Raw genomic sequence first — 25,112 nt, forward strand, 5'->3', positions numbered from 1 at the left:
TCGTTTTAATCGTCAATCGCGGCTCGTTTCTCAAGATTCAATTCGACTGAATCGGATGCAGAAGACCCTTTCAGGCACCATGGAGTTTGATGTTTTTCTGGATTTTGCAGATGCTATCCTCTTGTCGTCCCAGTCGGCATGTTTCTTCCAAGCCATGTCAGCATAAGCAGAGAAGAACGCAAAATTTATTTCCTCTACTAGCTCTGTCTTACCATTTGAATTTCCTTCTTTCCAAGTCTAGTCATTTACCCAAATTGCCATCTGTTTGCGAGGGACAAGATAACTTGTCTCTGGCGGGAACATCCACATAGAGTACTTATTATAGGTATAATCGATCTGATCTCAATAACATGACCTCATTCACAGGTTTTGGATTCTGATGGATCTAATCGCTGCATAAAGCCATCATCACATTGCCAAATCTACTTGGGAGATTAAGAACATATCTCCGACTCATGTCATTTCTGACTACGTCATCTCCGCTTACCCCTGCCTTGGAGATTGGTAAGCTGTAAGCTATCTCCGCAGTCAGCAGGATGCATCCCCGCATTACCCAAGAGTACCATCTTGCAGCTACCAAAGTGCCCTCCCGCGTGGTCCTACGTATAAATAAAACACACATCTTCTCAAGATGCACACCCACAAACTCAATCCTGAAATCCTTCACACCGACAACCATGTCTCCCATTGACAAAAACACACCCGCCCACGTACTAGTCCAGAACTATGCCAGCCACATCAAAGGCAAAATCATCCTCACGACCGGCGTCTCCCCGGGCAGCCTAGGCAGCCACTTCGTGCAGTCCACCGCAGCCGCCGAACCAAGATGTCTGATCCTCGCCGGCCGCAACAGGAGCAAAATCCAGCAGACAGCCGACGAGATCAAGGCCTCGCATCCAAACGTCGAGACCCGCCTCCTTGAGATCGATCTTGCCTCCTTGGATAGCGTCCGACGGGCAGCTGCGCAGATCAACTCGTGGGATGATATCCCGGCGATCGATGTAGTGGTTAACAACGCCGCGGTTATGGCGACGGAGTATGCGCTTTCGGCGGACGGGGTGGAGTCGCAGTTTACGACGAACCATCTCGGGCCGTTCCTGCTTACGAATCTGATTATGGGGAAGGTGCTGGCGGCGAGGAGTCCGAGGGTGGTCATGGTTGCTAGTGATGGGCATCGGTTGAGTGGGATTCGGTTCGCGGATTATAATTTTGATGTGAGTGGCGCTTGTTCTTTTTTACTGTTGTAAGTAAGGCTGACAGTGTTTTCAGAATGGCAAGGTATACAATAGATGGCTTGCATATGGGCAGACCAAAACGGCGAATATGCTCATGGCCGTCTCGCTGGCTGAGAAGCTTGCGTCCAAGAATCTTCTCGCATTCAGTCTGCACCCCGGGGTGATCTTCACGAATCTTGTGAACCACCTTCTTGAAGATCTGGAGGGGAACTTCGAGGAGCTCGGTACGTGCCCTTCATTTCCTAGTCTCATTGTTTTTTTGAGTCTGACTGGCAGGACAGCTGCTCTCGACCGCGCACAGGGTAACCCCGAAGGATGGAAGGGATTGGAGCCGAGACCAATAGAGACAGGCGTCTCGACTCATGTCTATGCAGCGTTTGATCATGACCTTGCTGGTAAGAGCCCTATCGTAAGGTTTTAGTTGCCAGACTGACACAGTCAGAACACAACGGCAAGTACCTGACCGACTGCCATGTTGCAGACCCGTGGGTCGACACCGTCAAGCCATGGGCTACGAGTCCGCTCGAAGCAGAGCGCCTGTGGAAGCTGAGTGAGGAATTAGTAGGCGAGAAGTTCACATACTAGTCTAGTCCAGGTGCCTGTTCGAGCAATATGCCTCGTGTCTGTTTATCAGATTAGATACAAATGTAATTGTACTCTGATATACGTTTTGCATGTGAACATTCCACACAGTAGTCTACTTAGAGCATCTCCGCCTCCAAACGGAAATATGCCCAAAATAGCCACTATTATCAAGCGTCGAGTCGTCAATCAGAAAGACGATGATGGGCATTCTCGTCGACAATAAAACGGGCACAGAACGAATTCCACCTCCTTGTTTTCCCGAGGCTGATTTTCGTGATCCTTTGGACAGATGCGAGTCACTCCTGGACGAAGCGTTCCGGGCCTGTGATTGGTGCTCGCTGTGCCGAGGTTGATGCCTACCTAGGTACCCTAGGTACTTTTCGATATGTTGCTGTTTTGTTTCATCTTGGATACAGAGTACATGTTGAAGTATTTGAGGCTTTCTGTATAATTGTAGTGTTCTTATATCTACTTTCTCTGACGGAATGAGACCATTTGCCCTCAAGGCACGATAACTATGAGGAGCACTGCCTGAGGCATTAGACACCTGAGGTTGAGAATGATTTAAGCTCTGCGATGGTAACCGTACGTATGTGGGGTACAATTACCGGGGTCTGACATCGATACCTGAGATGACTCAGGTTCTGATATCGGCACCGAGTTCACCGGATTCTATGGAGCAGAAGGACAGGAACATTCGGGGATATTCCTTTTCAGCATAGTAGGATTTGATAATGTTTGACAAGGTCGTCGAAGCTCCGAGAATCGGTGTCAGGGAGTGTGCTTTTGAACTGTCAGATGCTGGAGTACGATTTCCATTGAAGATTGGTACTGTCATGTACTGTTATGCCAAGCTAGCACATGTTTTTACGTCATCCTGTCGCATTTGAGATTCTTGCTTTCCAGCTTCATGGCAATTCATAGAAATTCGAATCAATTTGGTATTACCTCGAGAGGTACTCAGCTAGTACAAACGTAAAGCTATGAATACTAAATTGACATTGTTATCAGTCAGTGGCATGCAAAATGGTTGTGTGGCAATGGGTGTCGAATACAGGCTGTCCATTAGACCGAGGATCATCAGCAAGTCTCGATCCTCTCTCCCGAGCCACCACCAGTGAGCTTGGCCGATTCTCGGGGCTAGCTTGTGAATTTGGGACATGTTAACCCAAATTTCCTGATGAGCAGGTCGACGAATGATTCCCCGCGGTTTGCGAAACTCTCTGGTACTCTATTCAATAATAGTGCAATGCTCATATGGCCGGCCCGCATTGGATTCCTCGTTGTCCCGCTGAGCCGAGCGATTACCGACCATAGACCTTCTGACGCATTCGCGATGGCGCATGCTTCAAATGTAATAAGTACCCTGGCTTTTGGCTTGTGATTCTGGATTTGAGATTGCAATTCTCTTTTCTACCTGTTCTTCTTCAGCTTCACCTACTTTCTTCTCTCCTCCCTGGGTACGGTTCTCCTTTTATATCTTGTCTTGCATGTTCCTCCTAGTGTAGGGTTAGCTACTGTTACGTTACTGCTGTGAATCAACCTTTCTGTGGCCAGTTCGCCCCAACTCTCTCTGTTTAAATCCTCTTCATACCTGTCACAATGGGTTTCCTTGAAGACGAAGATCAGAAATACTTGGACGACGTCCAAGCCGTCAAGGCCTGGTGGAAAGACTCGAGATGGAGGTACACACGACGCCCGTACACTGCAGAGCAGATCGTGGCGAAGCGTGGAAACCTGAAGATTCAGTACCCTTCCAATGATCAGAGCAAGAAGCTCTGGAAAATCCTGGAAAGCAACTTTGAGGTACGCAGGTTCGAATGGAGTGACAGAGAAACAGCACTGACCTTAATTCCCTCCAGAAAAAAGTTGCCAGTTTCACCTATGGCTGTCTCGAACCAACAATGCTCACCCAGATGGCCAAGTACCTCGACACCGTCTACGTTTCCGGCTGGCAGAGCTCTTCCACCGCCTCGTCCACCGATGAACCCTCCCCCGATCTCGCTGATTACCCCATGGTAAGCTCGTATTCAGCCTCGGTCCTATGATGAAGCTCCGTTGTTGCGCTCGTGCTAATTCCGTATTGCGCAGAACACCGTCCCCAACAAGGTAAACCAGCTGTTCCTGGCACAGCTGTTCCATGACCGGAAACAACGCGAGGAACGCATCACAACCCCCAAGGACCAGCGGAGCAAGCTGCCCAACATCGACTACCTGCGCCCCATCATCGCTGATGCCGATACCGGCCATGGTGGTCTCACCGCTGTCATGAAATTGACCAAGCTGTTCATCGAGAGAGGCGCTGCCGGTATTCACATTGAAGATCAGGCCCCTGGTACCAAGAAGTGTGGTCACATGGCTGGAAAGGTCCTTGTCCCTATCAACGAGCACATCAACCGTCTGGTTGCCATCCGCGCGCAGGCGGATATCATGGGTGAGTAGACACATGCAGAATGCCATTCCACCAGAATATCAGCTGACAAGACCCCAGGAACTGACCTGCTTGCCATTGCCCGTACCGACTCTGAAGCCGCAACACTCATCACCTCTACCATCGACCACCGCGATCACGCCTTCATCGTTGGCTCCACCAATCCCAACCTGCAGCCACTGAACGACCTCATGGTGGCGGGTGAGCAGGCCGGCAAGGCTGGCGAAGAGCTCCAGGCCATCGAGGATCAATGGATTGCCCAAGCTGGCCTGAAACTGTTCAACGATGCTGTTGTCGACACCATCAAGGCGGGCGTGCATGTCAACAAGGATGCCCTCATCAAGGAGTATCTGACTGCCGTCAAGGGCAAGAGTAACAGCGAGGCTCGTGCTATCGCCAAGGGCATCACTGGCGTTGACATCTACTGGGACTGGGATGCTCCCCGTACTCGGGAGGGCTACTACCGGTACCAGGGAGGAACGCAGTGCGCTATCAACCGTGCTGTTGCCTATGCTCCATTCGCGGACCTGATCTGGATGGAGAGTAAGCTCCCCGATTACGCTCAGGCGAAGGAGTTTGCCGACGGTGTCCACGCCGTCTGGCCCGAACAGAAGTTGGCGTACAACTTGTCGCCATCCTTCAACTGGAAGAAGGCTATGCCACGTGAGGAGCAGGAGACTTACATCAAGAGACTCGGCGCTCTGGGCTATGCCTGGCAGTTCATCACCCTGGCTGGTCTGCACACTACCGCACTCATCTCCGACCAGTTCGCCAGGGCCTACGCGAAACAGGGAATGCGCGCGTACGGCGAACTGGTGCAGGAACCTGAGATGGAGCAGGGCGTGGACGTGGTGACTCACCAGAAATGGAGTGGTGCCAACTATGTGGATAACATGTTGAAGATGGTCACTGGCGGTGTCAGCAGCACCGCCGCCATGGGTAAGGGTGTGACAGAGGATCAGTTCAAGCACTGAGATGGTGGATAGTCAAGAACCGCCTGAAAATTTCTCATGACACTGACGTTTAATCTTTTTTGTTTATCTGACACCTTGTTCTTGACGCTGTCAAGTCTTGTCAGTGTACAGTAGACTGTACGCATTGGGATCTTCGGAGTTTTTGTTTTGAAATGTCTTCTCATACAGAGAAAGCCAATACCTGGATGTTCGCACCAAAATCGATTCATCGATTCGTTCGGGCTCTGTTTTCAAGTATTCCATAACACATTCTCTCGAAATTCCGCTCATTGTAGACGAGCTCTCAGTGAGAGCACAGATCTTGAGGATTATGGCCACTCCTGAGATTCAGAATTTGCATGGAAGACTTCTACTTTGTACTCCGAGCGGAGTACTGTGGTCTTAGCAGGGTTTGTTGCTGGTTAGTTATTGGCCACCCAAGATGATAGGATCCATGTGCCTGATGATAAACGGTGACTTTTGGACGGAAACCAAAGCATCTCGGCCGAACTATTGCTCCGGTCAAGTTGACAGATTGAGAGAGCGTTGCGAGGGGCGTTGCCGATCATGTGGAGTTACCCCGAATCAAAGTAAGCATAACATGAAGATTCCATAGTTAGGGATGGTGCTGCAGAATGAAGCCAGCACCTCTTCTATGGAATATCCTCTAAGGACTGAGGTTATAGAATCGAGTGATCAATTGTATGAAGCTGATTGCCCTTTTAGTGGGTGGATCAATGTCATTTGTGATGGTGGGACAGTGCAACCATGGATGAATGGATGAAGGGGAGAGAGAATGGGGTTGCCGCGGTTCAAAGATGCACAAAACGAGGGGGAGAGCATTAAGCTTCCAGCGGTTTGACGCATTCCTTGACGGACATGATCATTCTAGCCATCCTGAAAACCAAAGAAATGAACATATTTCCGGGCTTAGTTTTTGAACAGATAGTTAACCTAACCTAGGTACGTAGTAATAACTATAAACGTTAGTGTTCTGACCCTCTTCTCCTTAAAATAATCATCCGCTTGTAGTAAGCTCCATCTAACTAACTACGTATATAGCTCAGCTTCCCTCCCGCTCATCCCCGCCTGAAATTCTCTTCTCAGTTGTAACTTGTAACTCTTCAACGTTTACCCCTTTTCCATCATGGTTGCGTCGGACATTCCCCCACTCCAATTTACTTCTATTGAAGATATCCAGGAGCGCGCCTCGAGACTGCGCAAGTCGTTTCTAGAGCACAAGACGCGCGATGTCGAATTTCGTTTGAAGCAGCTTCGCAAGCTCTACTGGGCGTGAGTGAACCATCCACTCTTTCATTTGTGCATTTTTGGACTTCTTTCTAATGAATTATGCCCTTCTTTTCAGTATCAAGGACCATGAGGAGCAGATCGTCGAGGCCTTGGCCCAGGATCTGGGCAGGCCACGTTTCGAGTCCGAAGTCTCCGAGTCTTTATGGATGGAGAACGACATCGTGTTTGTGAGCCGGAATCTTCACAAGTGGGTTAAGGATGAGAAGGCCGAGGATATCGACTTCAACTACAAACTTATGAACCCTAAGATCCGTAAAGACCCGCTGGGTTGTGTTCTGGTTATTGGGTATGAGCTAGCCATTTACGAGTTGCCGGAATATAAACTAACGTTCGGTGATTCGAGTATAGTGCATTCAACTTCCCCTTTCAGTTGACTCTTGGACCGGTCATTGGCGCTATTGCTGCTGGCAATACTGTGGTAATCAAGCCTAGTGAGAATGCCCCAAGAGCGCTGCCGTCATGCAGCAGATTGTGGAGGCCTCTCTCGACCCTTCATGCTACACAATGGTTCAAGGTGGACCCACAGAGGTCCAGGCCTTGCTTGCTGAGCGATGGGACAAGATCTTCTTTACCGGAGGCGCCAACGTTGGTCGTATCATCGCCAAAGCAGCCGCTCCTCATCTGACTCCGGTTGTGCTGGAACTGGGAGGTATTAACCCCGCCATCATCACCAGGAATGCCAACCCTCGACTGGTCGCGCGCCGTATGCTGTGGGGTAAAACGCTGAATGCGGGCCAGATTTGCACATCGCAGAACTACCTCTTGGTCGACAGAGCCATCTTGCCCGCCGTGGTTGAGGAGTTCAAGAAGGCCTACAAGGAATTCTACCCCAAGGGCGCTAAAGCATCGCCTGATTACTCTCGCATCATCAACGAGGGTGCCTTCCGTAAACTCAAGTCCATGATCGATAACTCCAAGGGGAAGATCCTCATGGGAGGAACCATGGACGAGAACGAAAGGTTCATCGAACCGACCCTTGTCCAGGTCGATTCGCCCGACGACTCTCTCATCATCCAGGAGAGCTTTGGCCCATTGATGCCCATCCTTCCCGTCGACAACCTCGAGGAGGCGGTCAATATCGCCAACAGCATCCAGAGCACTCCCCTGGGTGTATACCCCTTCGGTAACAAGGCTGATACCGACAAGAGTAAGTCCACCACGCATTCCCCTGGGCAACCATACTTGCCACAGGACCAACCCAACTGACGTGATCTACAGTTCTTTCCATGACTCGCTCGGGCGGAGCTGCCGTCAACGATGCCGCCCTGCACATCCCAACGCTTCCCTTCGGTGGTGTCGGTGAGAGTGGCAACGGCGCCTACAGAGGAAAAGCCAGTTTCGACGTCTTCGTGCACCGCCGCCCCATCACCACCAGCCCCGGCTGGCTCGAGGCGATCCTTTCCATCCGTTACCCCCCGTATGCCGGCAAACTGAGCAAGTTCAAGGTCGCCAGTACCATGGTGCCCGATTTCGATCGCGACGGCAATCAGCTCCGGTTCGGCTGGCTGCGTACCATCCTCACTCTCGGCGGGGGAACCGCGAAGGCTGGTGCCGGCAGGGCCGCAGTTGTTGCAGCCGGTGAGTAAATTCTCTTATCTTGTCTTCCCACAACCCTCTCCGCCGCCTGTGAAGTATATCGTTGTTCCCGACTTCTCACTTCTCCGCGTTACTCGGCAGACCGAGAGTGATCTCTCCCCGACCCCGCCCTTCACACCTTCAAAGCGCTCTCGAGGAGTCTTCCTCCTGTCATTCACTCGCTCTACTACATTTCCATGCCTCATATTTCCTTTCTGCTTTTTGTTCAGTTCTTGGTGATTTCTGGATACCCGGCGGCTTGGAGATACCCTTACATTCGACATATACGGATAATGATCTAATCATCTAATATCTATAATCTTGATTTAATGCATCTACTTACGTCTCTGAATATCTAGTGGCCTACATTGTACTACAAATTCTCGAACGTCGATCATCGAAACTCTAAGATGGTGTGACGGATGTGTCTTTTTCTTTTCTTGGTTGCAAATCGCTACTCCATACGGCATTCTTGTCACGTTTCTTATTTGTGTGTCATACAAAATTGGTCCATGATATAGCCTGAATCTGACCGGCGATCTTGAATGTGCGCATGTCATAATGTCATGAGATGTACCGTTGTCATGAGAGTCCTCAAACCCCAAATTTATCTTCGTAGCTAGGTCCTGCGAACACTGTATATTGCAAAGTAATGATATATCATAGCTCATCTCATGCATGTCTAGATCGTGATAGCTTCTGTCTAGGTAGCACGCTGGACTGATGCTTAGCATCTAGCTTCCACGCCCTTTCTGCTGACGCACAGATACTTCACGCCCTTGTATGGCTTCACGCCTTCTCCGAGGCCTCGACTGCGCCGCGGGTCGATATTCAGGCTGTCGACTCGGAGCCCCGACGGTAGCCAACCTTTAACCGAGAATGAGACAGAAGCGGAGTTCGGCATAAGGCTGGCATTCAGCTGTGCCTTGGTCTTACGAGGTGGTGTATAGAATAAGGAGGAAGAAGACTGGGAGGAGGATTGTGCAGGGGCGGGTGCGGCTGGCGATGATGACGATTCCGGTGCAGGGCTTTGAGGCTTCGAGGGATTGGGAGAGGTTTGCGGTACACTGTCTTGATCGGAGGCGACGAGCGCGCTGGCGGCGGCAGATTTGGAGGATTTCTTGGTCTTTGTAGTCTTTGTTGCCTTCTTCTTTTTCTTCGTTTTCCGTTTCGTTGTACCTGTTGCGGCTTCCTCCGCGACCTGGTAAGACGCTGCTGTTGAGGCGTCGTAGTACCCTTGCAAGAGATTTGCGTCTGCGTCAGCCCCCTCGTTGTCTTCTTCAAGCTCATCGTCCACATTCTGGTGTCCGACAACCGTGCAGCGAAGAGTCGCCGTGCCGGAAACAGTTCCGGAGTCTTTGGTAGGTATGCGCCACTCCAGTGTATCGTTGCCGGGCGCGAATATCGCTTCTCCGCGACTTGCCTGCATATCGGTGATGTTTCGAACCGTCTTCGGTATTGGTACCTTAACCACGACCTCTTCTAGGACGGGTGCTGAGGAGTTCCCGCCTCCTCCAAGGAACGAGGGAGTAGAAGTGCCCGATCCGCCCCGCCCTGCTCCGGGGCGGTTGAAAGATGAGTATCCCGGAAAGCTTGTATTTAAGATCAATCGGACCTCAAATTCCGATCCCGTCGGTCCAAGTGATTTGCGTACTTCAACAATGGCAGGTAAGAATACTTTCTCCATATGCGTGGGAGGTTGGTCGATACTAGGATCAATAGGGAGCAGATCCACTTCATAACCCGCAAGAATAAATCGGCCATCTGGAGGCACAAAGCTGAGTTCGCCAGGTCGCTCCCTCCATCGAGCTAGTCGGACACAGGGATGGAATACCGGCAGGTCTATCTTCTTCCCAACAGCCTGGGGACCGCTGGGAGTGGTTAAAGTGAGGAGCAAGTCGGGTATCCCGGATATTTTAGCCGTGAACGCAATGGTTCCCGATACCAGCGCAGACAGAAGCCGTCCAGATGGAGCAATCGTGACTGAGAGTGATTCAATAATGTCGACGTATAACTCATTCGACGTGTGCCGCACACCGGCCTTTCTCCAAGGGATCGCAGGGCCCTGAGCGACATTGGCGGATGATAATGGGTTTTTGAGAGGGTTGGGATGCCCTAATATAGGTGTGGACGACCTGTGCGCAGTGTAACTCCGTCAGTAAAAGACTTCATATTTTTAGAGAGCCGCATCAAAAGACCGGCTTGCAAGAGCAACAACCCCATACTCACCCCGGTAGTCCAACGCCTCCTAACAACTTCCCCATCCATCCCGGCATCTCCACAACTTCCTGCAGCGCATTTGGCTCCGTATTGCATACGATGCCCGCATCGCACATTTCGTGGAGCAATTGTGCGACCACATCGTAGTTCGCCTGAAGCTTGGAAGAGAGTAATGGAGCCCCGACAAAGTCCTCAAGCACATCAACTACTCGGTGCAAGAACTCCAGCGCAAGAAGCGGCTCGGTATCAACCTCGGAAAGGGCCAAAAACAGCAGATTTGACTGTACGATAGAAAAGATCGTCACCGGGGGCGAGATATTTGGAATGTAGAGGAGTGACGGACGCGGGGGTGAGTGGGCGAGATAGAGGGGGAGGATAGCTGCCGCGGAGGGCGGACGGGAGCGATATACATGCTCCACGAGCGGGTTGCTTGAGAGCTCAGACAGTCAGCACTCATGGAATTGGACCTTGGGAAAAACAGTAAAAGCAGCGCATACTTGTGCTCATCATAGATGTAGAGCGCATCGACCTCGCTCATCATGCCGGTGTGTCGTGTGTCTCAATCGGTGGGGAAGCATTAGCGGAGATCAGTTACATCCTCTGGTTGACGACATCCAAAAAAGTCACTGTGTTTCTGCCGCCGAATCCCGCCTCCTGGTATTTTTACAATACATTGGGAGGAAGCTCCTCGAGGCATTCAAAGTTTATGTCCTCCCAGGTTGCTGATTAACTTCGGGGATTCTTTTTGAAGAAATCCGCATCTGAATTCCATAATTCCATCCTGTTCTGAGACTGTTTCGCCTACCTTCGCACACTGATAAAGTCCGAGTTACAAATGGCGCCGTCAGAAAGTCAGAGCGCTTGGGATGCTCAATCAAAAGACGCAAAGCGTATTCTAGCAGAGGACAAGTACGATGATTGCCTCTCCTGCCGAATAACAGGTACGTCCCTCTCGTCCTTTCTTTACTCCCGCGCATAGAGGGCGGCTTGCTCACTTGAAAACACATAGGTTCGGCCGCGTTCATTGGCCTTGGAGTATACAGTTACTACACGGGAATGAATAATCTACGAAAGCAAGAACAAACAATCATGCGGAGTGCGACAAAATACAAGATGGGATCTCGGAAATTGGGCATTGCAACTATATCTGCAACATTAGTAGGCATGGGAATATGGAGGGCTTTGAATTAATGACCGGCAGCAAAGCTTTGGGTATTGTGCGAGCTCATAATGTACATTATTGAATATCGATGGTATACTATATGTCCTGGGAAGAAGGAAAACAAAGGATTCCTTGGTGCGCATGCAGACCAAAATTCAAAATATATACGATTGAAGGTTCACAACAACTGCCTCACTGGGTATCGCCATATCTGATATCCTCTATAGGTTGAAATGCATGAAACAAACAAAAGCACGAAAAGGTTTTTGGAAAGTGTGATAATGTGAAAGAAGGTAAGAATAGAAAGATGATGATGAAATGCAGAGAAAAAAGCACCAGAAATCACAAGTAATACTCCCACAAATGCACCGAAAATCCACAGTATCAATCAACCGCTGCGTGACTATAAGAATAAAATTCGTCCCATCGTCGACAATTATATTCTCTAGGCGAAGCGGCCGCGTTTGCCACCTCCAAACATGTCTTTGTTGTTTCCCATACCAGAGAGGTCAAAAAAGTCGGGAAAAGTGAGCTTCCGCTTCGATCCTATTCCAACAGATGAGTCGCGGGGAGAGTTTCGAGTATTCGGTCGCGATAGGTTGGTTTGGCGGTTTTGCTGTCGGGAATTTCGGGGCAAGACGGAGACGCTGACGGGGGAACCATCCTGAGAAGATGCCGTAGAGCTATCTGAGGCTTGCATGTCGACGTCGTGTTCCTGGTATTGAGGGAAAGATGGTCCTGCCGTAAAGGTGAAGATAGCATGCCTATCCAAGCCGTTGATATCGTTGGTTGAGGGGGTAGACAGCGCTGTTGGCTGCTGCTCCGGGGCGGCGGGCTCGTCCCGCTGAGACAATCCAGGTTTCTGAGGAGATTCCAACTTCGTTGACTGCCGGACAGCTTCTGACTCAGGCTGCTCCTTACGAACTGTGGCCTGCGGAGCATTTCTGGACTTGTCAAGATCTACACGCTCGTCATCGTCGCTAGGTGTACCAAGGCCGTCACTTCGCTCAGTCGCCCACTGTCGTACTCTCCACCCTTCCCCATCGCCGAGGCCAAGGTTTTCTTTGTCTAGAAACTGAAGAAGATCTTCAATGGCTTCTTGGTAACCTGCTTGTCTCGCCTGGGCTTGTTCCAGTACAGCATTCTTGTAAAGGTTGGTAACGGACAGCGCAGCAGCTTTGAACGATTGTAGGAGCTGTTCGGGAGGCTGCGGGCGAGGCGTCGAGCTCGGTAAAGACGTGTTCAAAGATCTCATGGAGTCCATGATTGTTATAACCGCAACAGAAGCCGCCCTGATGGAAGATTGAAGACGGTAGTCGCTTCGGTGCCACAAGGAGGGGTGAGGTGAACCAGTGCTCCGTGAACAAAGGCCAATCGAGTCACGATGATGTAGCCAGAACAAAATGGTAAAAAGGACTCTGTCAGGCACTGAAACCAATAACTGGCAAGGAGGTAGGTAGGAAAAAGAAAAAGGGAAAGGAGAAAGAAAGGCGACGTAGAAGCGCGGATGCCAGCAGGTGATTGATGGATTGTAATGATGCTCTTGTGCAGGTGATCTTTCTTTTCTTTGCTTTGTCCCGGTAACGTGATCCACCGCGGGAAACTCCTATTCCGCTTCAAAATGGCTCGGCGCTGAGTCATCAAGAGCTGCGCGCTTCAGCCAATAAGCGCGTCTCCTCGCCGCGCTGCTCCGATGAAATGCAAGTCCCATTTGCCATCCCAGCGCGACTGGCGAACATTCTATCGCTCTTCAGTAATCAACTCCCTCTCCTGTCCTTGTACCCTGAGGCTTAACGGTTCGGCCGCCATAACCATCATACAAAGTTGCAGGACAGTCGAGCTATCATTGGTTCCATCTTTCCAAGTCCTTCTTCGGTCTTTTGTCTTTCTCTCGAAGCACTCCTGAGTCGTGTTTCGCGTCATAAGAAACGCTTGCGCCCAGTGCGCGGAGAACCAACATGGCTCCTTCGCAAGTCTTCAACTCCGACACACCTTCGCAGGCAGACACTCCAATGACGGATGCAAACGAAGATGCTGTCACGTCAGTACCCGTTGATAATGTAGACGCGCAGATGACGGTAAGTCTGATTTCGAGCTTTCTGCGCCTTTGGCACTTGACTTTTATCTATCAAATTATACTAATCGTCGTCGCTCTACAGAGCTATCAAGATACTCCAGACTACACGGTAACTGCGCCCAAACCCATTGATGTCGGCAATTCCACCTCTCTAACGACTGGAAATCAGGACTCCGACACGAACCCTAACACAACGGCAAGCAGTGTTGCTGGCGATGCCGCTCCCATTGACGGCCGGAGGAGGAGATCCGAGGCTTTCCAAATGAGGAAGAACATGTTTGGCAAGAAGCATGGGCGATTGGACGAGTCAAAGGTGGGTTTTGCGTGTCCAGCCTCATTTATTCGGTACAGGCACTTACATTTGGGTTTGCGCATCATAGGAAGACGACTCTATCCGAAGATTTCGTTATCTTCTTGGCCTCACCGATTTGTTCCGCCACTTCATCGAAACTAATCCCAACCCCCGAATCAAGGAGATCATGGCGGAGATTGACCGGCAGAACGCTGAAGAAGACGCCAAGGCTAAGAAGAAGGGGTCTTCACGAACAGGGGGCGCAGGAAATGATAGACGTCGCCGAACCGAACAAGAGGAAGATGCAGAGCTGCTAAAGGACGAGAAAACTGGTGCCGGAACTGCTACGGTCTTCCGGGAATCCCCTCCCTTTATTCATGGCGAGATGCGCGATTACCAGGTTGCAGGATTGAATTGGCTGGTCTCCCTTCACGAGAACGGCATTTCTGGTATCCTGGCTGATGAAATGGGTCTGGGTAAGACATTACAGACCATCTCCTTCCTTGGGTACTTGCGACATGTCTGCGATATCACTGGACCTCATCTTGTCGCGGTCCCCAAGTCCACCCTTGATAACTGGAAGCGTGAATTTCACAAATGGACGCCAGAAGTTAATGTCCTGGTCCTCCAGGGTGCCAAGGAGGAACGTCATAAACTCATCAATGAGCGACTTCTTGACGAAGATTTCGACGTTTGCATCACCAGCTACGAGATGGTTCTCAGAGAGAAGGCGCACCTTAAGAAATTCGCTTGGGAGTATATTATCATCGACGAGGCGCATCGGATCAAGAACGAGGAATCGTCACTAGCCCAGATCATTCGTGTATTCAATTCGCGCAATCGGTTGTTGATCACCGGTACACCCCTTCAGAACAATCTCCATGAGCTTTGGGCTCTTTTGAACTTCCTATTACCGGACGTGTTCGGCGACTCGGAAGCTTTCGATCAATGGTTCTCCAGTCAGGATGCCGATCAAGACACCGTTGTACAGCAGTTACACCGCGTTCTGCGGCCCTTCCTTCTCCGTCGTGTGAAGAGTGACGTTGAAAAAAGCTTGCTGCCAAAGAAAGAAGTCAACCTCTATGTGCCTATGTCGGAAATGCAGGTCAAGTGGTATCAGAAGATCCTCGAGAAAGATATTGATGCGGTCAATGGCGCTGCTGGGAAACGCGAATCAAAAACGCGTTTGCTGAATATTGTCATGCAACTGCGCAAATGTTGCAACCATCCGTATCTTTTTGAGGGCGCCGAACCTGGTCCTCCTTATACGACTGACGAGCATCTCGTGTATAATTCCGGCAAAATGGTCATTCTGGACAAGCTCCTTGCACGCATGCAGCAGCAAGGGAGTCGAGTTCTCATCTTCTCACAGATGAGTCGTGTGCTCGATATTCTGGAAGACTATTGTGTTTTTAGAGACTACAAATACTGCCGGATAGACGGTACAACGGCGCATGAAGATCGAATCGCCGCCATCGACGAGTACAATAAGCCGGGTTCAGATAAATTTATCTTCCTGCTTACAACAAGAGCAGGAGGGCTGGGTATCAACCTGACGACTGCGGATATTGTCGTTCTTTACGATAGTGATTGGAATCCTCAGGCTGATCTGCAAGCGATGGACCGTGCCCATCGTATCGGTCAGACCAAGCAAGTCGTGGTGTTTAGATTCGTTACTGAAAATGCCATTGAGGAGAAGGTCCTGGAGCGAGCCGCGCAGAAACTGCGCTTGGATCAACTTGTCATTCAACAAGGCCGTGCTCAGCAACAAGTCAAGAACGCAGCCTCCAAGGATGAGCTGCTTGGCATGATCCAGCACGGAGCCGCAAACGTTTTCAACACAAAAGGTGCAACTGGCACATTATCTAATGACAAGCAGTTGTCTGATGATGATATCGATGCTATCTTGCGCAAGGGTGAGGAGCGGACTGCTGAACTGAACAAGAAGTACGAGAAGTTGGGTATCGATGATCTGCAAAAATTCAGCTCTGAGAGCGCATACGAATGGAACGGCCAGGATTTCACAGAAAAGAAGAAAGATATCGGTATTAACTGGATCAACCCGGCAAAGCGGGAGCGAAAGGAACAGTTTTACTCCATCGACAAATACTACCGTCAGGCGCTGGCCACCGGCGGAAGGACGGCGGAAACAAAGCCTAAGGTTCCACGCGCGCCAAAGCAGATATCCATCCATGATTGGCAATTCTTTCCCCCGGGTCTCCAAGAACTTCAAGAGAAGGAAACAGCTTACTTCCACAAAGAAATTGGGTACAAGGCACAGCTTCCTGAGGGCCCTGAAGAGGAGCTCAGTGAGCGAGAAGCTGAGCGTGACCTGGAGCAGCAAGAAATTGACAATGCCGTTCCATTGACTGAGGAGGAACAGGCAGAAAAGGCCCGGATGTCCGAAGAGGGTTTCGCGACATGGAATCGCCGAGACTTCCAGCAGTTCATCAACGGGTCTGCCAAGTTCGGCCGTACTGATTATGAAGGGATCGCTACCGAAGTGGACAGCAAAGATGCAGCCGAAGTGGAAGAATACGCTAAAGTCTTCTGGAAGCGATACACCGAAATTCAAGACTACCCCAAGTATATCCGTATTATCGAGCAGGGTGAAGAGAAGCTCCGGAAAATGAGCCATCAACGCAAGATGCTTCGCAAAAAAATGGAAATGTACCGCGTTCCTCTGCAGCAGCTCAAGATCAATTACACAGTGTCTACCACCAACAAGAAGGTTTACACAGAAGAAGAAGACAGATTCCTTCTTGTGATGCTGGACAAGTATGGAGTCGATGGCGAGGGCCTTTACGAGAAGATTCGCGATGAGATTCGCGAGTCTCCCCTTTTCCGTTTCGATTGGTTCTTCCTCAGCCGGACACCAGTGGAGATCGGCCGTCGCTGCACTACGCTATTGAACACTGTCGCTAAAGAGTTTGAGGTTGGAGCGAATGGCGAGGCCAGCAAGGGCCGGGGACGTGATCGTGAAGAAGAGGATGAAGAGAACGAGGAAGTCGGTGCACCAGCCAAGAAGAAGAGCAAAAACGGCGCAGTGGTAAGTTAACTTGCTTTCCCTACAGGCGTGCATGACCATAACTAACACGGATGCAGAACAAACAGGTCAAGGCCGTCAAAAGTGGCAGCAAAGCAACTTCCGCGTCAACCTCACGAGCAGCCAGTGTTTCATCGACTACTGCGTCCAAGTCCAAGAGCAAGAAAAAGTAGTTCAGTCTTCTTCTCCATTCTCGCTCCGATCAACAAAATCTTTATGACTATCCTGTACCTTATATTGAAGATTATTTGGCCATGGGATGGGTTGGTATTTTTTCGAGAGTTTGGTATGGCGTTGGCAATAGATGTCACCGATGAGTCGTGGTTCATGAAATTTCCTTCTTTCATTCACAAGATGAATTGTACAACAAGTACCTTTTCGGATCGGTAGTACTCGGTATTCAAAAGGCATCAGATGTAGTAATTTCTTGACAAGACTCTCATTCAAACCATGGTAGTCGGCCTACTTTCTACGGCATTATATCATTGAGTCGTCCAGCATGACAGAACTGCACTTAGAGAATAAAGATGTTCATACTCTAGGGGTATTGTACAAGCTATATACACATAATGGCTGTTAATTCACGTCTATTCCCTGATCATTTATTCACAGTCTTCTTTGGCGGCGCCTCGGTGATCAAGATTGGGATTCGTAGAAACTGTTCCATCAGAATCGCCGCAGCAACACTTACGTTGAGGCTGTCAACTCTGGCGGGATCCTTCTCATATCCCCACTCAGTCGCGTTTCTCGCCCCGGGAATGCTGACAACCGAATCTGCGTGGGACTTGATATGGCCACTCAACCCAGACCCTTCACTGCCCAGCATGATGACGCTAGGTGCCTGCGTGACCGCGTTCCTCGTGAGGTCGATATCGCCGGTTGTGTCAGGATGACTAGAGCCTGGTACCGGTGCATCGGCTGCGAAAAAGCGCCATCCGTTGGCTTTGGATTGCTGGATGAAGTCCACTTCGTTGCTGACTTTGATAAGAGGCATGTTTTCCGCGGCTCCGGCGGATGCTTTGATCGTTATCGGGGAGAGGGGCGCACAGTTTCGGCCAGCGAAGACGATGGCGTCAATTCCCAGATAATAGGCAGAGCGGATGATGCCGCCAAGATTGCCAGTATCGGTGATCCCGTCAAGGAGAAGGACGACCGGATATCTGCTTTTGCCTGGAAGGGCGCGGACGGGGATGCGATTGTTCGTGCTGTTCACCGTCGCTTCCTCTTTTGACTGTGGTGCTAGGACCACGCGGAACTCATCCGCGCCCAAGGTCGGAGTGGCGCAGAGACTCTTCACGGGCAGTTGTGGCAGAGGGGATGCGTCAAGTATACAGCCATTGTGGGGTCGGCCAGAACTCATCTGATCAAACAGCCGGTCCCAACCTGCATATGCCATTTTCACCTTGATGTTTTTGGAGAGGGCGAGTTTGCGTAGCATAGATCTTGTGGGACCAAGCTCCTCGTTGTCTCCCTGATATATGTACAACTTGTACAGCTGGCGTCTGCCGCTGCGCAGCGCCGCCTCCACGGCGCTGGTTCCGTAGATGAATTCAGACGCAGGAGTGGTGTACGGAACAGAATCAGGAACCAACACATGTTTCCTCTTCTGCTCGGGTTCCCCTTCTGCGAAACGGTTATCGCCCCTTTTCAGCCTGGATCGTTCTTGAAGATCCCTCTCCTTCCTGTGTTCTTTGATGGTCTTGGCCCGTTCGTCGGCTTGTATTCTAGGTCGCTTTGGCTCCGGTAAGTTTGCACCTCGTTTCGATCTGAGCTCACGTAATCTACCTGTCTTAATGAACTCGTCCTCGTCGAAAGCTTTTATGCCGACATCTCTGCGACTGTCCGATCGACCAACGTGCCTCGTGCCACGGCTTTGGTCTGAGTCACCTGTGGAGCTCTTCTGCGGTTGGTTTCTTCCTTCCACCGATTGAGTCTTGCGGATGCCGCGACCAATGGCCGAATTCAAGGAGGCATTGCGAATGGAACGCAGTGGGATTGAAGGAGCTCTCGATGAGCAGGTCCCGAGGGCTCTCAAGGGTGCATTCAAAAACATTTCAAGTGCAAGATAGAGTCAGGCAATGAACTGCCTTTCGATTATGAAGATTTAGTAGCACATAGTCAGTGACGAAGAAAATGAGGAAACTGTGTTCAGAAATTGTGTATTTCTCGATCTTCCTGTCTTGAATTCTTTTTCCCCCAGCAATCAGAAACTGATAAGATAAGCGCATCATCATTGTTCCGGAACAATTTCGCGTTGTCTTCCGACGCGTCAGTTATGAAGACCAATTCATGGGCCGTCCTAATATTACGCTTTTAAGCATGTCAAAGGGATTATCTGCGGTCAAATATGTCACTGACCTTGCAAAGCCCTTTCTCATTTGTATTATGTGGTTGCCCACTTCTTTTCGTCTCTAATTAGTTCTTTTCCCTACTCTTCACTTAACTCGTCGCCGAGTACTCCGTACTTCGTGTGTTGTGGAGCATCCCCTATTGAAATGTAATGGAGCTATATCACGGAACAGCGTTTCCTTCTAATGGAGACGATGACAACGAGGATCTTGTCGCGGATTTGCTAGCTAAATTCAATGGTTCGCATACGACGTACACTCAACGGGGAAGACCTCAATCTACGCTTCAACGAACACCCCAGCCAGGGCCTCAGCAAGCATCTCAACAGGAGCAACCCCTCTCGCCGGATCCGATGCCTCGTGAAATGCGACTTGCTGCAGTTGAAGTACCTCCGATCGCCAACCCAGAAGAGTATGAATTTCTTCCTGGTCATTTTGCGGTCCACTATGTGATCAGCGAAATATCACATCCTTTAAATGAGCCCTCGTACCGCGTGCGGTTACGAAGTGGTGAGTCGGACATAGTGAGACTCACTTGACATATCTCTCACTATGCTTGAGCTGATCATTCAATCTTCATCTATATAGGTCACCTTCTCTCACCTTCAGACACTTGAGAACGGTCCCGAGGCCCTACTCCACTTCCAGAACACTGATTACCGCTCGTCATCTCCCACAACTTCCCACATAACGCTTCACTCCTCAGACAAGGAAGATGTTGAATCTGGAACCCGAGGTCGTCGATCTCGACGCGCAAAGAACGCTACCTTCACGGATTTCTTTGGTCCCCTCAGCAGCGACGACGAGCCTGTGAGGGATGCTTCGAGTGATGATATTATCTCTTCCTCTGCTATCACCTCAAGGACTCGCCGCCTCAAGAGAGGTGTCCGCAACCGGGTGTCGCGCCGATCAAGACAGCAGTCAAGTTCAGAGAGCGAGTACGCTGAACCTAGAGGCGAGCGCTTCTCAACTCGTCAGCGGAAGACCTTGCGGCGGAATCTGCGTGAAAGGATGGAAGATGATATCTCTGAGAAGGAAGACTCTTCAAGAGAAAAGAGATTTGTCGGAGCCAAGGAGACTTTTCAAAAGATACCTTCAGGAGATGCGTTCCGCCTTCGCCATCATGGCATCTGCGAGGTTTGTGGAATCGAAGGCGATGATGGCACTAGAGGTCCTCTTGTTTTCTGTCAGGGCTGTACTAGTGCCTATCACCAAGCCTGCTTAGGCCCCAGATCGAATCGTGATCATCTAGTCACCAAAGTTGCTGATGAACAGTTTGTTCTCCAATGCCGTCGCTGCATAGGAGTCTCCCATGCAAAGGACCCCATATCGCCCCATCAAGGCTGTTGTATGAAATGTAACGATCAAGGCAAGATGTCGAAGCCTCTCCGCGAGCGCTTGACACCGAAGCAAGAACAGCAGATTCGCCAGGACAATGGTGGGAAAGATCCGATTACCCCTGTGGACATGACCACTGTCAACAATGTGGACAATGTGCTATTCCGATGTACAGCCTGCCACAGAGCCTTTCACTTTGAACACCTACCTCCAATTTCCGATACGACCGATGATCCTGCAACGGCCCGCTTTGAAGAATACTCCTATACGTGGAAGTGCCACGATTGCTCATCAGTCCCCGGCGAGATCGGTGCTTTAGTTGCGTGGCGACCAGCAGACACCCCAAACCATGTCACTGGGTACACTGCGGACGGGGTGAAGGAAGCGGATAAGGACTATCTTATCAAATGGAAGGGGCATTCCTACCACCATACGTCATGGATGCCCGGCAGCTGGGTCTGGGGTGTTGTTAGTCCTGCTATGCGAAGAGCATTCTTCAGGTCAGAGAAAAATTTCCAGCCCCATATGACGATAGAGGAAGCGATCCCTGAAGATTTCCTGCGCGTTGACATTGTCTTCCAAGTGTACTATTCTGAAGAAGTGGAAGAGCGAAGCTTTGAGTCAGACCTTGATAGGATTCACAAGGTAACCAGGGCGTACATGAAATTCAAAGGCCTGCCGTATGAGGAAGCAGAGTGGGACTCCCCTCCTGATCCTAGCCAAACTGAACGATGGAATGATTTCAAAGCTGCCTATGAGGACTGGGTTAAACGTGATTACATCCATATGCCAGAGCCAAAGGCACTTCAGAAGCATCTTGCTCACATTCGGAAGCAAAATTTCAAGTCTCAGATTGTCAGAGACACTCAGCCTGAAACGATGACTGGGGGGCAGCTAATGGACTACCAGAAAGATGGTGTGAATTGGCTATACTACATGTGGTTTAAGCAACAAAATGCCATCCTTGCGGACGAAATGGGACTAGGAAAGACTATTCAAGTTATTGGCTTTTTCGCGACTCTCATCCAGTACCACAAGTGCTGGCCCTTCCTTGTTGTTGTACCGAACTCAACCTGTCCAAATTGGCGCAAGGAGATCAAGTCATGGGTTCCCTCCATCCGCGTCGTCACATATTACGGTTCAGCGTTCGCCCGCAAATCGGCCCAGGAGCACGAGATGTTTTCTCAGGGCGAACCAGATCTTCGATGTCATGTTGTAGTCACATCCTATGAGACTATGATTGATGACGCGTCTCGACGAGTTCTCATGAAGATACCGTGGGCAGGTCTGGTAGTTGACGAAGGGCAGCGCTTGAAGAACGACAAGAGCCAGATATATGAATCTCTGTCGCGATTCAAGTTCCCCTTTAAGCTACTCCTCACAGGTACACCACTCCAGAACAACACGCGGGAGCTCTTCAATCTACTTCAGTTCTGTGATCCAACCAAGGACGCTGCAAAATTAGATGAAGAGTACGGCACACTCTCAAAAGAGAACATTCCTGAACTACACAACATGATTCGGCCATTCTTCCTGCGACGTACAAAAGCACAAGTGCTCACATTTCTTCCTCCCATGGCTCAAATCATTGTGCCTGTGTCCATGTCTGTTGTTCAGAAGAAGCTGTACAAGTCTATTTTGGCGAAGAATCCGCAGCTGATAAAGGCAATTTTTCAGAGGAACAATAACTCTGAAGGCGTTAAGCAGGCAGATCGCCATAATCTGAACAATATCCTGGTGCAGCTTCGAAAATGCCTATGCCATCCTTTTGTCTACAGTGAAGCAATCGAGGAGCGCACTGCTAATGCTGCTGCAGCGCATAAACACCTGGTTGAGGCATCAGGAAAGCTCAAGCTGCTTGAGATTATGCTTCCTAAGCTCAAGCAGCGAGGCCACAGAGTTTTGATCTTCAGCCAGTTTCTCGATAATCTAGATATTGTTGAAGATTTTCTGGACGGCCTCGGCCTTTTGCATCGCCGTCTGGACGGACGAATGACTTCATTGGAGAAGCAGAAACGTATTGATGAATACAATGCTGATAACTCACCATATTTTGCATTCCTTCTTTCCACCAGGTCCGGTGGTGTGGGAATTAATCTCGCCACGGCAGATACTGTTATCATCATGGATCCAGACTTCAATCCTCATCAAGATATGCAGGCACTTTCTCGCGCTCACCGCATCGGTCAGAAGAATAAAGTTCTTGTCTTTCAGCTTATGACTCGCGGAAGTGTTGAAGAGAAAATTATGCAGATTGGCAAGAAGAAGATGGTCCTTGATCATGTCCTCATTGACAGGATGGTCGCGGAGGAGGATGATGGGCGGGACTTGGAATCTATATTGCGTCACGGAGCCCAAGCACTGTTTAATGATGACGACTCAGGGGACGTTCAGTACGATTCGGAATCTGTTGACAAGCTCCTTGATCGGAGTCAGGAAGAGCAAGCGAGGACGCCTGACGAAAGTGCGCCTGAGTCTCAATTCAGCTTCGCCAGGGTCTGGGCGAATGACAACCAAAATCTGGAAGGCCAACTGCAGGACACTGAAGATAAAGGTGAAGATCCCGCAATTAGTAATACGCTATGGGAGAAGATTTTGCAGGAGCGTGAGCAAGCGGCGGCAGAAGAGGCCAGGAGAAAGGCAGAAACGCTGGGCCGCGGCAAACGAAAGCGAGCAGCAGTAGACTACGGAAAAGACACGACGGACGTCTCGCCTGTGAAGGTTCGCCGCGAGGCCGACAATGACGTTGAATACAAGACGGACGAGGTCATAGAATCTGAATCAGACAATGACCCTGGGATGGATTCTGACGAGATGGACCGGTCCTCCAAGAAATCCAAAGGTAACGCAGTCCCCCGCCTGAGCACTGATTCCTCGGTACTAACCACGCGTACAGCCCCTCCCTTCAAACGTATCGCTGCCGAAGAGGACGGAGTCCCTGCATACGGTGCAACAGGCATGGACGGCAATGTGGAGGCGCGTCACCAGCCCTGCTTTGTCTGTGCCAAGCATCATCCGGTGGGCTCTTGCCCCTTGAAGCAGGCCGGCGTTGAACATTGTGGTCTATGCGGGCTTGCGCATTATGGGCTTGCACGTACTTGTCCCCACCTTCGGTCTGAGACACAAGTGGCAAGGATGTTAGACGCTCTGAAGCACAGCACTGAGGATCGCGAGCTTATTGAGAAAGCCAAGAAATACCTGCAAGGGATACGCGGCTCCCTTGCACAGCGTCGAAGGATTTTGGCCAGTAGGGCTGCAGTAAGCCAGGTTAGTAATGGAATTCCTCGTACAACCAACACCGGTTCTACTGGGTCGCCTGTTATCGATCTGACCGGTTACCCGGCTGGCAATGGGACAACGTCCTTCGGCCCGAGTAAGCCCGGACAAAGATTCCCAACATCAGAAAGATAATCTGCGCTGTTTCTCTATTTTTCTGTTTGTTTCGGCGCTCTTTGACTTTCTATGGCAGAGGAATGAACTGGAATGTGGTTCTTACATAGGGACGTGCATCAATGGCGTACACGGGGATCGGAATGGAATCTTTTCTACGACTTTGATACCATGATGTACTTTAGTTTATACCCTTAGATCAGCGTGAGAACGTCTATTCGAACAATATGCAAGTCTTGAGCCTGGTAAAGCTGGCGGGCTCCAACAGAAGACATCCTCAGTAGTCAAAGGTGCAACCTTACGTCCCGAACAATCAGCCTCATGATCTCATCCATAGGATCCGCCATTCAAGACAATCAAGATGCTGAAATAAGACAATACAAAAAGAGTTTGGCCTTCTCTACTCTTCCAGAAAACCGTTGGCCTGTTCAGAGGAGACTCAGGGAAGGGAGAGCAAAAAGCAAAGAAGGCGAGTGGGAGAGCAACTGCAGCCATCCGTTGAGCTGTTGTACCGATGCCAACACCATATGGTCTAGGATGGAGGCAAACAGGCCATGATTGTTTTTAAAGAACTAAGCTTGAAGCTTTTTTCCTTCTTGCTCTTTTGGATCCTTTGAATCTTAAAGAAAAGTGGTTCTCTTTCTTTCCTCTCGTTCTTTTATTGTTGTTCGTTGTCTTTTTCTAGAAGCTTGGTCAATATAGTCTTTTTGGTCTAGTATTCAGACTTTGGGATAGCTTCATCCCATCTGCCTATATACTCTGTTTTCCTCCTGGCGGCTGATCTTTCCTTCTTAGACGTGTTTCTTGAAGCCGCTATATACGCTGCCTGTCATTGATTTAGTAGATTCATCCATATTGTGATCACAACACATAGATGGTAGTGTGCTGCTCCAGCCTCTGCCCTATTCAGCAGTGAATGTCCAGCTCGCTTCACATCGCACACAAAACATCAGAATACCTCGCGAGTATTCACTCAGCGATAGACGCGAGAAATATCCTAGCTGGTCTCTTCTCACGTCCCTCTTTCTCTCTCTCAACACCCACCATTTGCAAAGCTGTTTCATCATTCAACTCCACAGCGACACTTACCCTGTTATATCCTCTGAAGCGATCTCAAGACCACATCTTTGATAACCTCTCAGATCTTCT

The 25,112-nt window shown here is 50.0% G+C and overlaps 9 protein-coding genes across 9 annotated transcripts; 6 read left to right on the top strand and 3 right to left on the bottom strand.

The window, feature by feature from the left end:
• Nucleotides 1-677: 677 nt before the first annotated feature.
• On the top strand, nt 678-1,833 carry P174DRAFT_451766 (oxidoreductase, short-chain dehydrogenase/reductase family; the record flags this gene model as incomplete). The annotated part of the gene is made up of 4 exons (XM_024829031.1): nt 678-1,214; nt 1,270-1,459; nt 1,517-1,630; nt 1,678-1,833. 4 exons carry the CDS (start codon nt 678-680, stop codon nt 1,818-1,820), a joined length of 984 nt encoding a protein of 327 aa, XP_024681033.1. The 3' UTR covers nt 1,821-1,833.
• A 1,589-nt stretch (nt 1,834-3,422) lies between these two features.
• On the top strand, nt 3,423-5,225 carry P174DRAFT_460992 (isocitrate lyase 1; the record flags this gene model as incomplete). Its single annotated transcript, XM_024829954.1, has 4 exons — nt 3,423-3,626; nt 3,683-3,838; nt 3,912-4,254; nt 4,312-5,225. The coding sequence occupies 4 exons, from the start codon at nt 3,423-3,425 to the stop codon at nt 5,223-5,225; spliced, it is 1,617 nt and encodes a 538-aa protein (XP_024681034.1).
• A 1,014-nt stretch (nt 5,226-6,239) lies between these two features.
• P174DRAFT_442277 (hexadecenal dehydrogenase) lies at nt 6,240-8,551 on the top strand. The gene is made up of 5 exons (XM_024827539.1): nt 6,240-6,497; nt 6,571-6,801; nt 6,864-6,933; nt 6,963-7,662; nt 7,734-8,551. Exons 1-5 carry the CDS (start codon nt 6,352-6,354, stop codon nt 8,099-8,101), a joined length of 1,515 nt encoding a protein of 504 aa, XP_024681035.1. The 5' UTR covers nt 6,240-6,351; the 3' UTR covers nt 8,102-8,551.
• Nucleotides 8,552-8,617: 66 nt separating this feature from the next.
• Nucleotides 8,618-10,879, bottom strand: P174DRAFT_390695 (putative AP-3 adaptor complex subunit mu). The gene is made up of 3 exons (XM_024823496.1): nt 10,808-10,879; nt 10,320-10,739; nt 8,618-10,225 (listed from the first exon to the last, which is right to left on the bottom strand). The coding sequence occupies exons 1-3, from the start codon at nt 10,849-10,851 to the stop codon at nt 8,818-8,820; spliced, it is 1,872 nt and encodes a 623-aa protein (XP_024681036.1). The 5' UTR covers nt 10,852-10,879; the 3' UTR covers nt 8,618-8,817.
• A 266-nt stretch (nt 10,880-11,145) lies between these two features.
• On the top strand, nt 11,146-11,759 carry P174DRAFT_460996 (uncharacterized protein; the record flags this gene model as incomplete). The annotated part of the gene is made up of 4 exons (XM_024829955.1): nt 11,146-11,251; nt 11,385-11,542; nt 11,589-11,671; nt 11,726-11,759. 4 exons carry the CDS (start codon nt 11,146-11,148, stop codon nt 11,757-11,759), a joined length of 381 nt encoding a protein of 126 aa, XP_024681037.1.
• P174DRAFT_442279 (uncharacterized protein) lies at nt 11,507-12,999 on the bottom strand. The gene has a single exon (XM_024827540.1). It carries the CDS (start codon nt 12,734-12,736, stop codon nt 11,918-11,920), a length of 819 nt encoding a protein of 272 aa, XP_024681038.1. The 5' UTR covers nt 12,737-12,999; the 3' UTR covers nt 11,507-11,917.
• Nucleotides 13,000-13,227: 228 nt separating this feature from the next.
• Nucleotides 13,228-17,299, top strand: P174DRAFT_408003 (putative SNF2 family helicase/ATPase). The gene is made up of 5 exons (XM_024824157.1): nt 13,228-13,550; nt 13,632-13,658; nt 13,719-13,862; nt 13,930-16,890; nt 16,947-17,299. Exons 1-5 carry the CDS (start codon nt 13,431-13,433, stop codon nt 17,058-17,060), a joined length of 3,366 nt encoding a protein of 1,121 aa, XP_024681039.1. The 5' UTR covers nt 13,228-13,430; the 3' UTR covers nt 17,061-17,299.
• A 107-nt stretch (nt 17,300-17,406) lies between these two features.
• Nucleotides 17,407-19,056, bottom strand: P174DRAFT_408006 (RNA methyltransferase). The gene has a single exon (XM_024824158.1). It carries the CDS (start codon nt 18,938-18,940, stop codon nt 17,486-17,488), a length of 1,455 nt encoding a protein of 484 aa, XP_024681040.1. The 5' UTR covers nt 18,941-19,056; the 3' UTR covers nt 17,407-17,485.
• A 152-nt stretch (nt 19,057-19,208) lies between these two features.
• P174DRAFT_408007 (putative chromatin remodeling complex subunit (Chd3)) lies at nt 19,209-24,418 on the top strand. Its single transcript, XM_024824159.1, has 3 exons — nt 19,209-19,759; nt 19,824-23,415; nt 23,470-24,418. The coding sequence occupies exons 1-3, from the start codon at nt 19,388-19,390 to the stop codon at nt 23,982-23,984; spliced, it is 4,479 nt and encodes a 1,492-aa protein (XP_024681041.1). The 5' UTR covers nt 19,209-19,387; the 3' UTR covers nt 23,985-24,418.
• Nucleotides 24,419-25,112: the final 694 nt, after the last annotated feature.

The sequence above is a fragment of the Aspergillus novofumigatus genome (assembly GCF_002847465.1).
Source record: "Aspergillus novofumigatus IBT 16806 chromosome Unknown P174scaffold_5, whole genome shotgun sequence".
Lineage (NCBI taxonomy): Eukaryota > Fungi > Ascomycota > Eurotiomycetes > Eurotiales > Aspergillaceae > Aspergillus > Aspergillus novofumigatus.

Excerpts from the sequence above, each read along its gene's own strand:
- P174DRAFT_442277 (XM_024827539.1), top strand. The coding sequence starts at position 6,352 with ATGGTTGCGTCGGACATTCCCCCACTCCAATTTACTTCTATTGAAGAT. Across the intron at positions 6,934-6,962 it reads TTGCTGCTGGCAATACTGTG|AGCGCTGCCGTCATGCAGCA; the intron begins GTAATCAAGCCT and ends GAATGCCCCAAG. Across the intron at positions 7,663-7,733 it reads CAAGGCTGATACCGACAAGA|TTCTTTCCATGACTCGCTCG; the intron begins GTAAGTCCACCA and ends CGTGATCTACAG.
- P174DRAFT_390695 (XM_024823496.1), bottom strand. The coding sequence starts at position 10,851 with ATGATGAGCGAGGTCGATGCGCTCTACATCTATGATGAGCACAA. Across the intron at positions 10,740-10,807 it reads TACATCTATGATGAGCACAA|CAACCCGCTCGTGGAGCATG; the intron begins GTATGCGCTGCT and ends TGAGCTCTCAAG. Across the intron at positions 10,226-10,319 it reads GGAGGCGTTGGACTACCGGG|GTCGTCCACACCTATATTAG; the intron begins GTGAGTATGGGG and ends CACTGCGCACAG.
- P174DRAFT_442279 (XM_024827540.1), bottom strand. The coding sequence starts at position 12,736 with ATGGACTCCATGAGATCTTTGAACACGTCTTTACCGAGCTCGACGCCT.
- P174DRAFT_408003 (XM_024824157.1), top strand. The coding sequence starts at position 13,431 with ATGGCTCCTTCGCAAGTCTTCAACTCCGACACACCTTCGCAGGCAGAC. Across the intron at positions 13,551-13,631 it reads ATGTAGACGCGCAGATGACG|AGCTATCAAGATACTCCAGA; the intron begins GTAAGTCTGATT and ends GTCGCTCTACAG. Across the intron at positions 13,659-13,718 it reads AAGATACTCCAGACTACACG|GACTCCGACACGAACCCTAA; the intron begins GTAACTGCGCCC and ends ACTGGAAATCAG.
- P174DRAFT_408006 (XM_024824158.1), bottom strand. The coding sequence starts at position 18,940 with ATGTTTTTGAATGCACCCTTGAGAGCCCTCGGGACCTGCTCATCGAGA.
- P174DRAFT_408007 (XM_024824159.1), top strand. The coding sequence starts at position 19,388 with ATGGAGCTATATCACGGAACAGCGTTTCCTTCTAATGGAGACGATGAC. Across the intron at positions 19,760-19,823 it reads GAAGTGGTGAGTCGGACATA|GTCACCTTCTCTCACCTTCA; the intron begins GTGAGACTCACT and ends TCATCTATATAG. Across the intron at positions 23,416-23,469 it reads GTCCTCCAAGAAATCCAAAG|CCCCTCCCTTCAAACGTATC; the intron begins GTAACGCAGTCC and ends CCACGCGTACAG.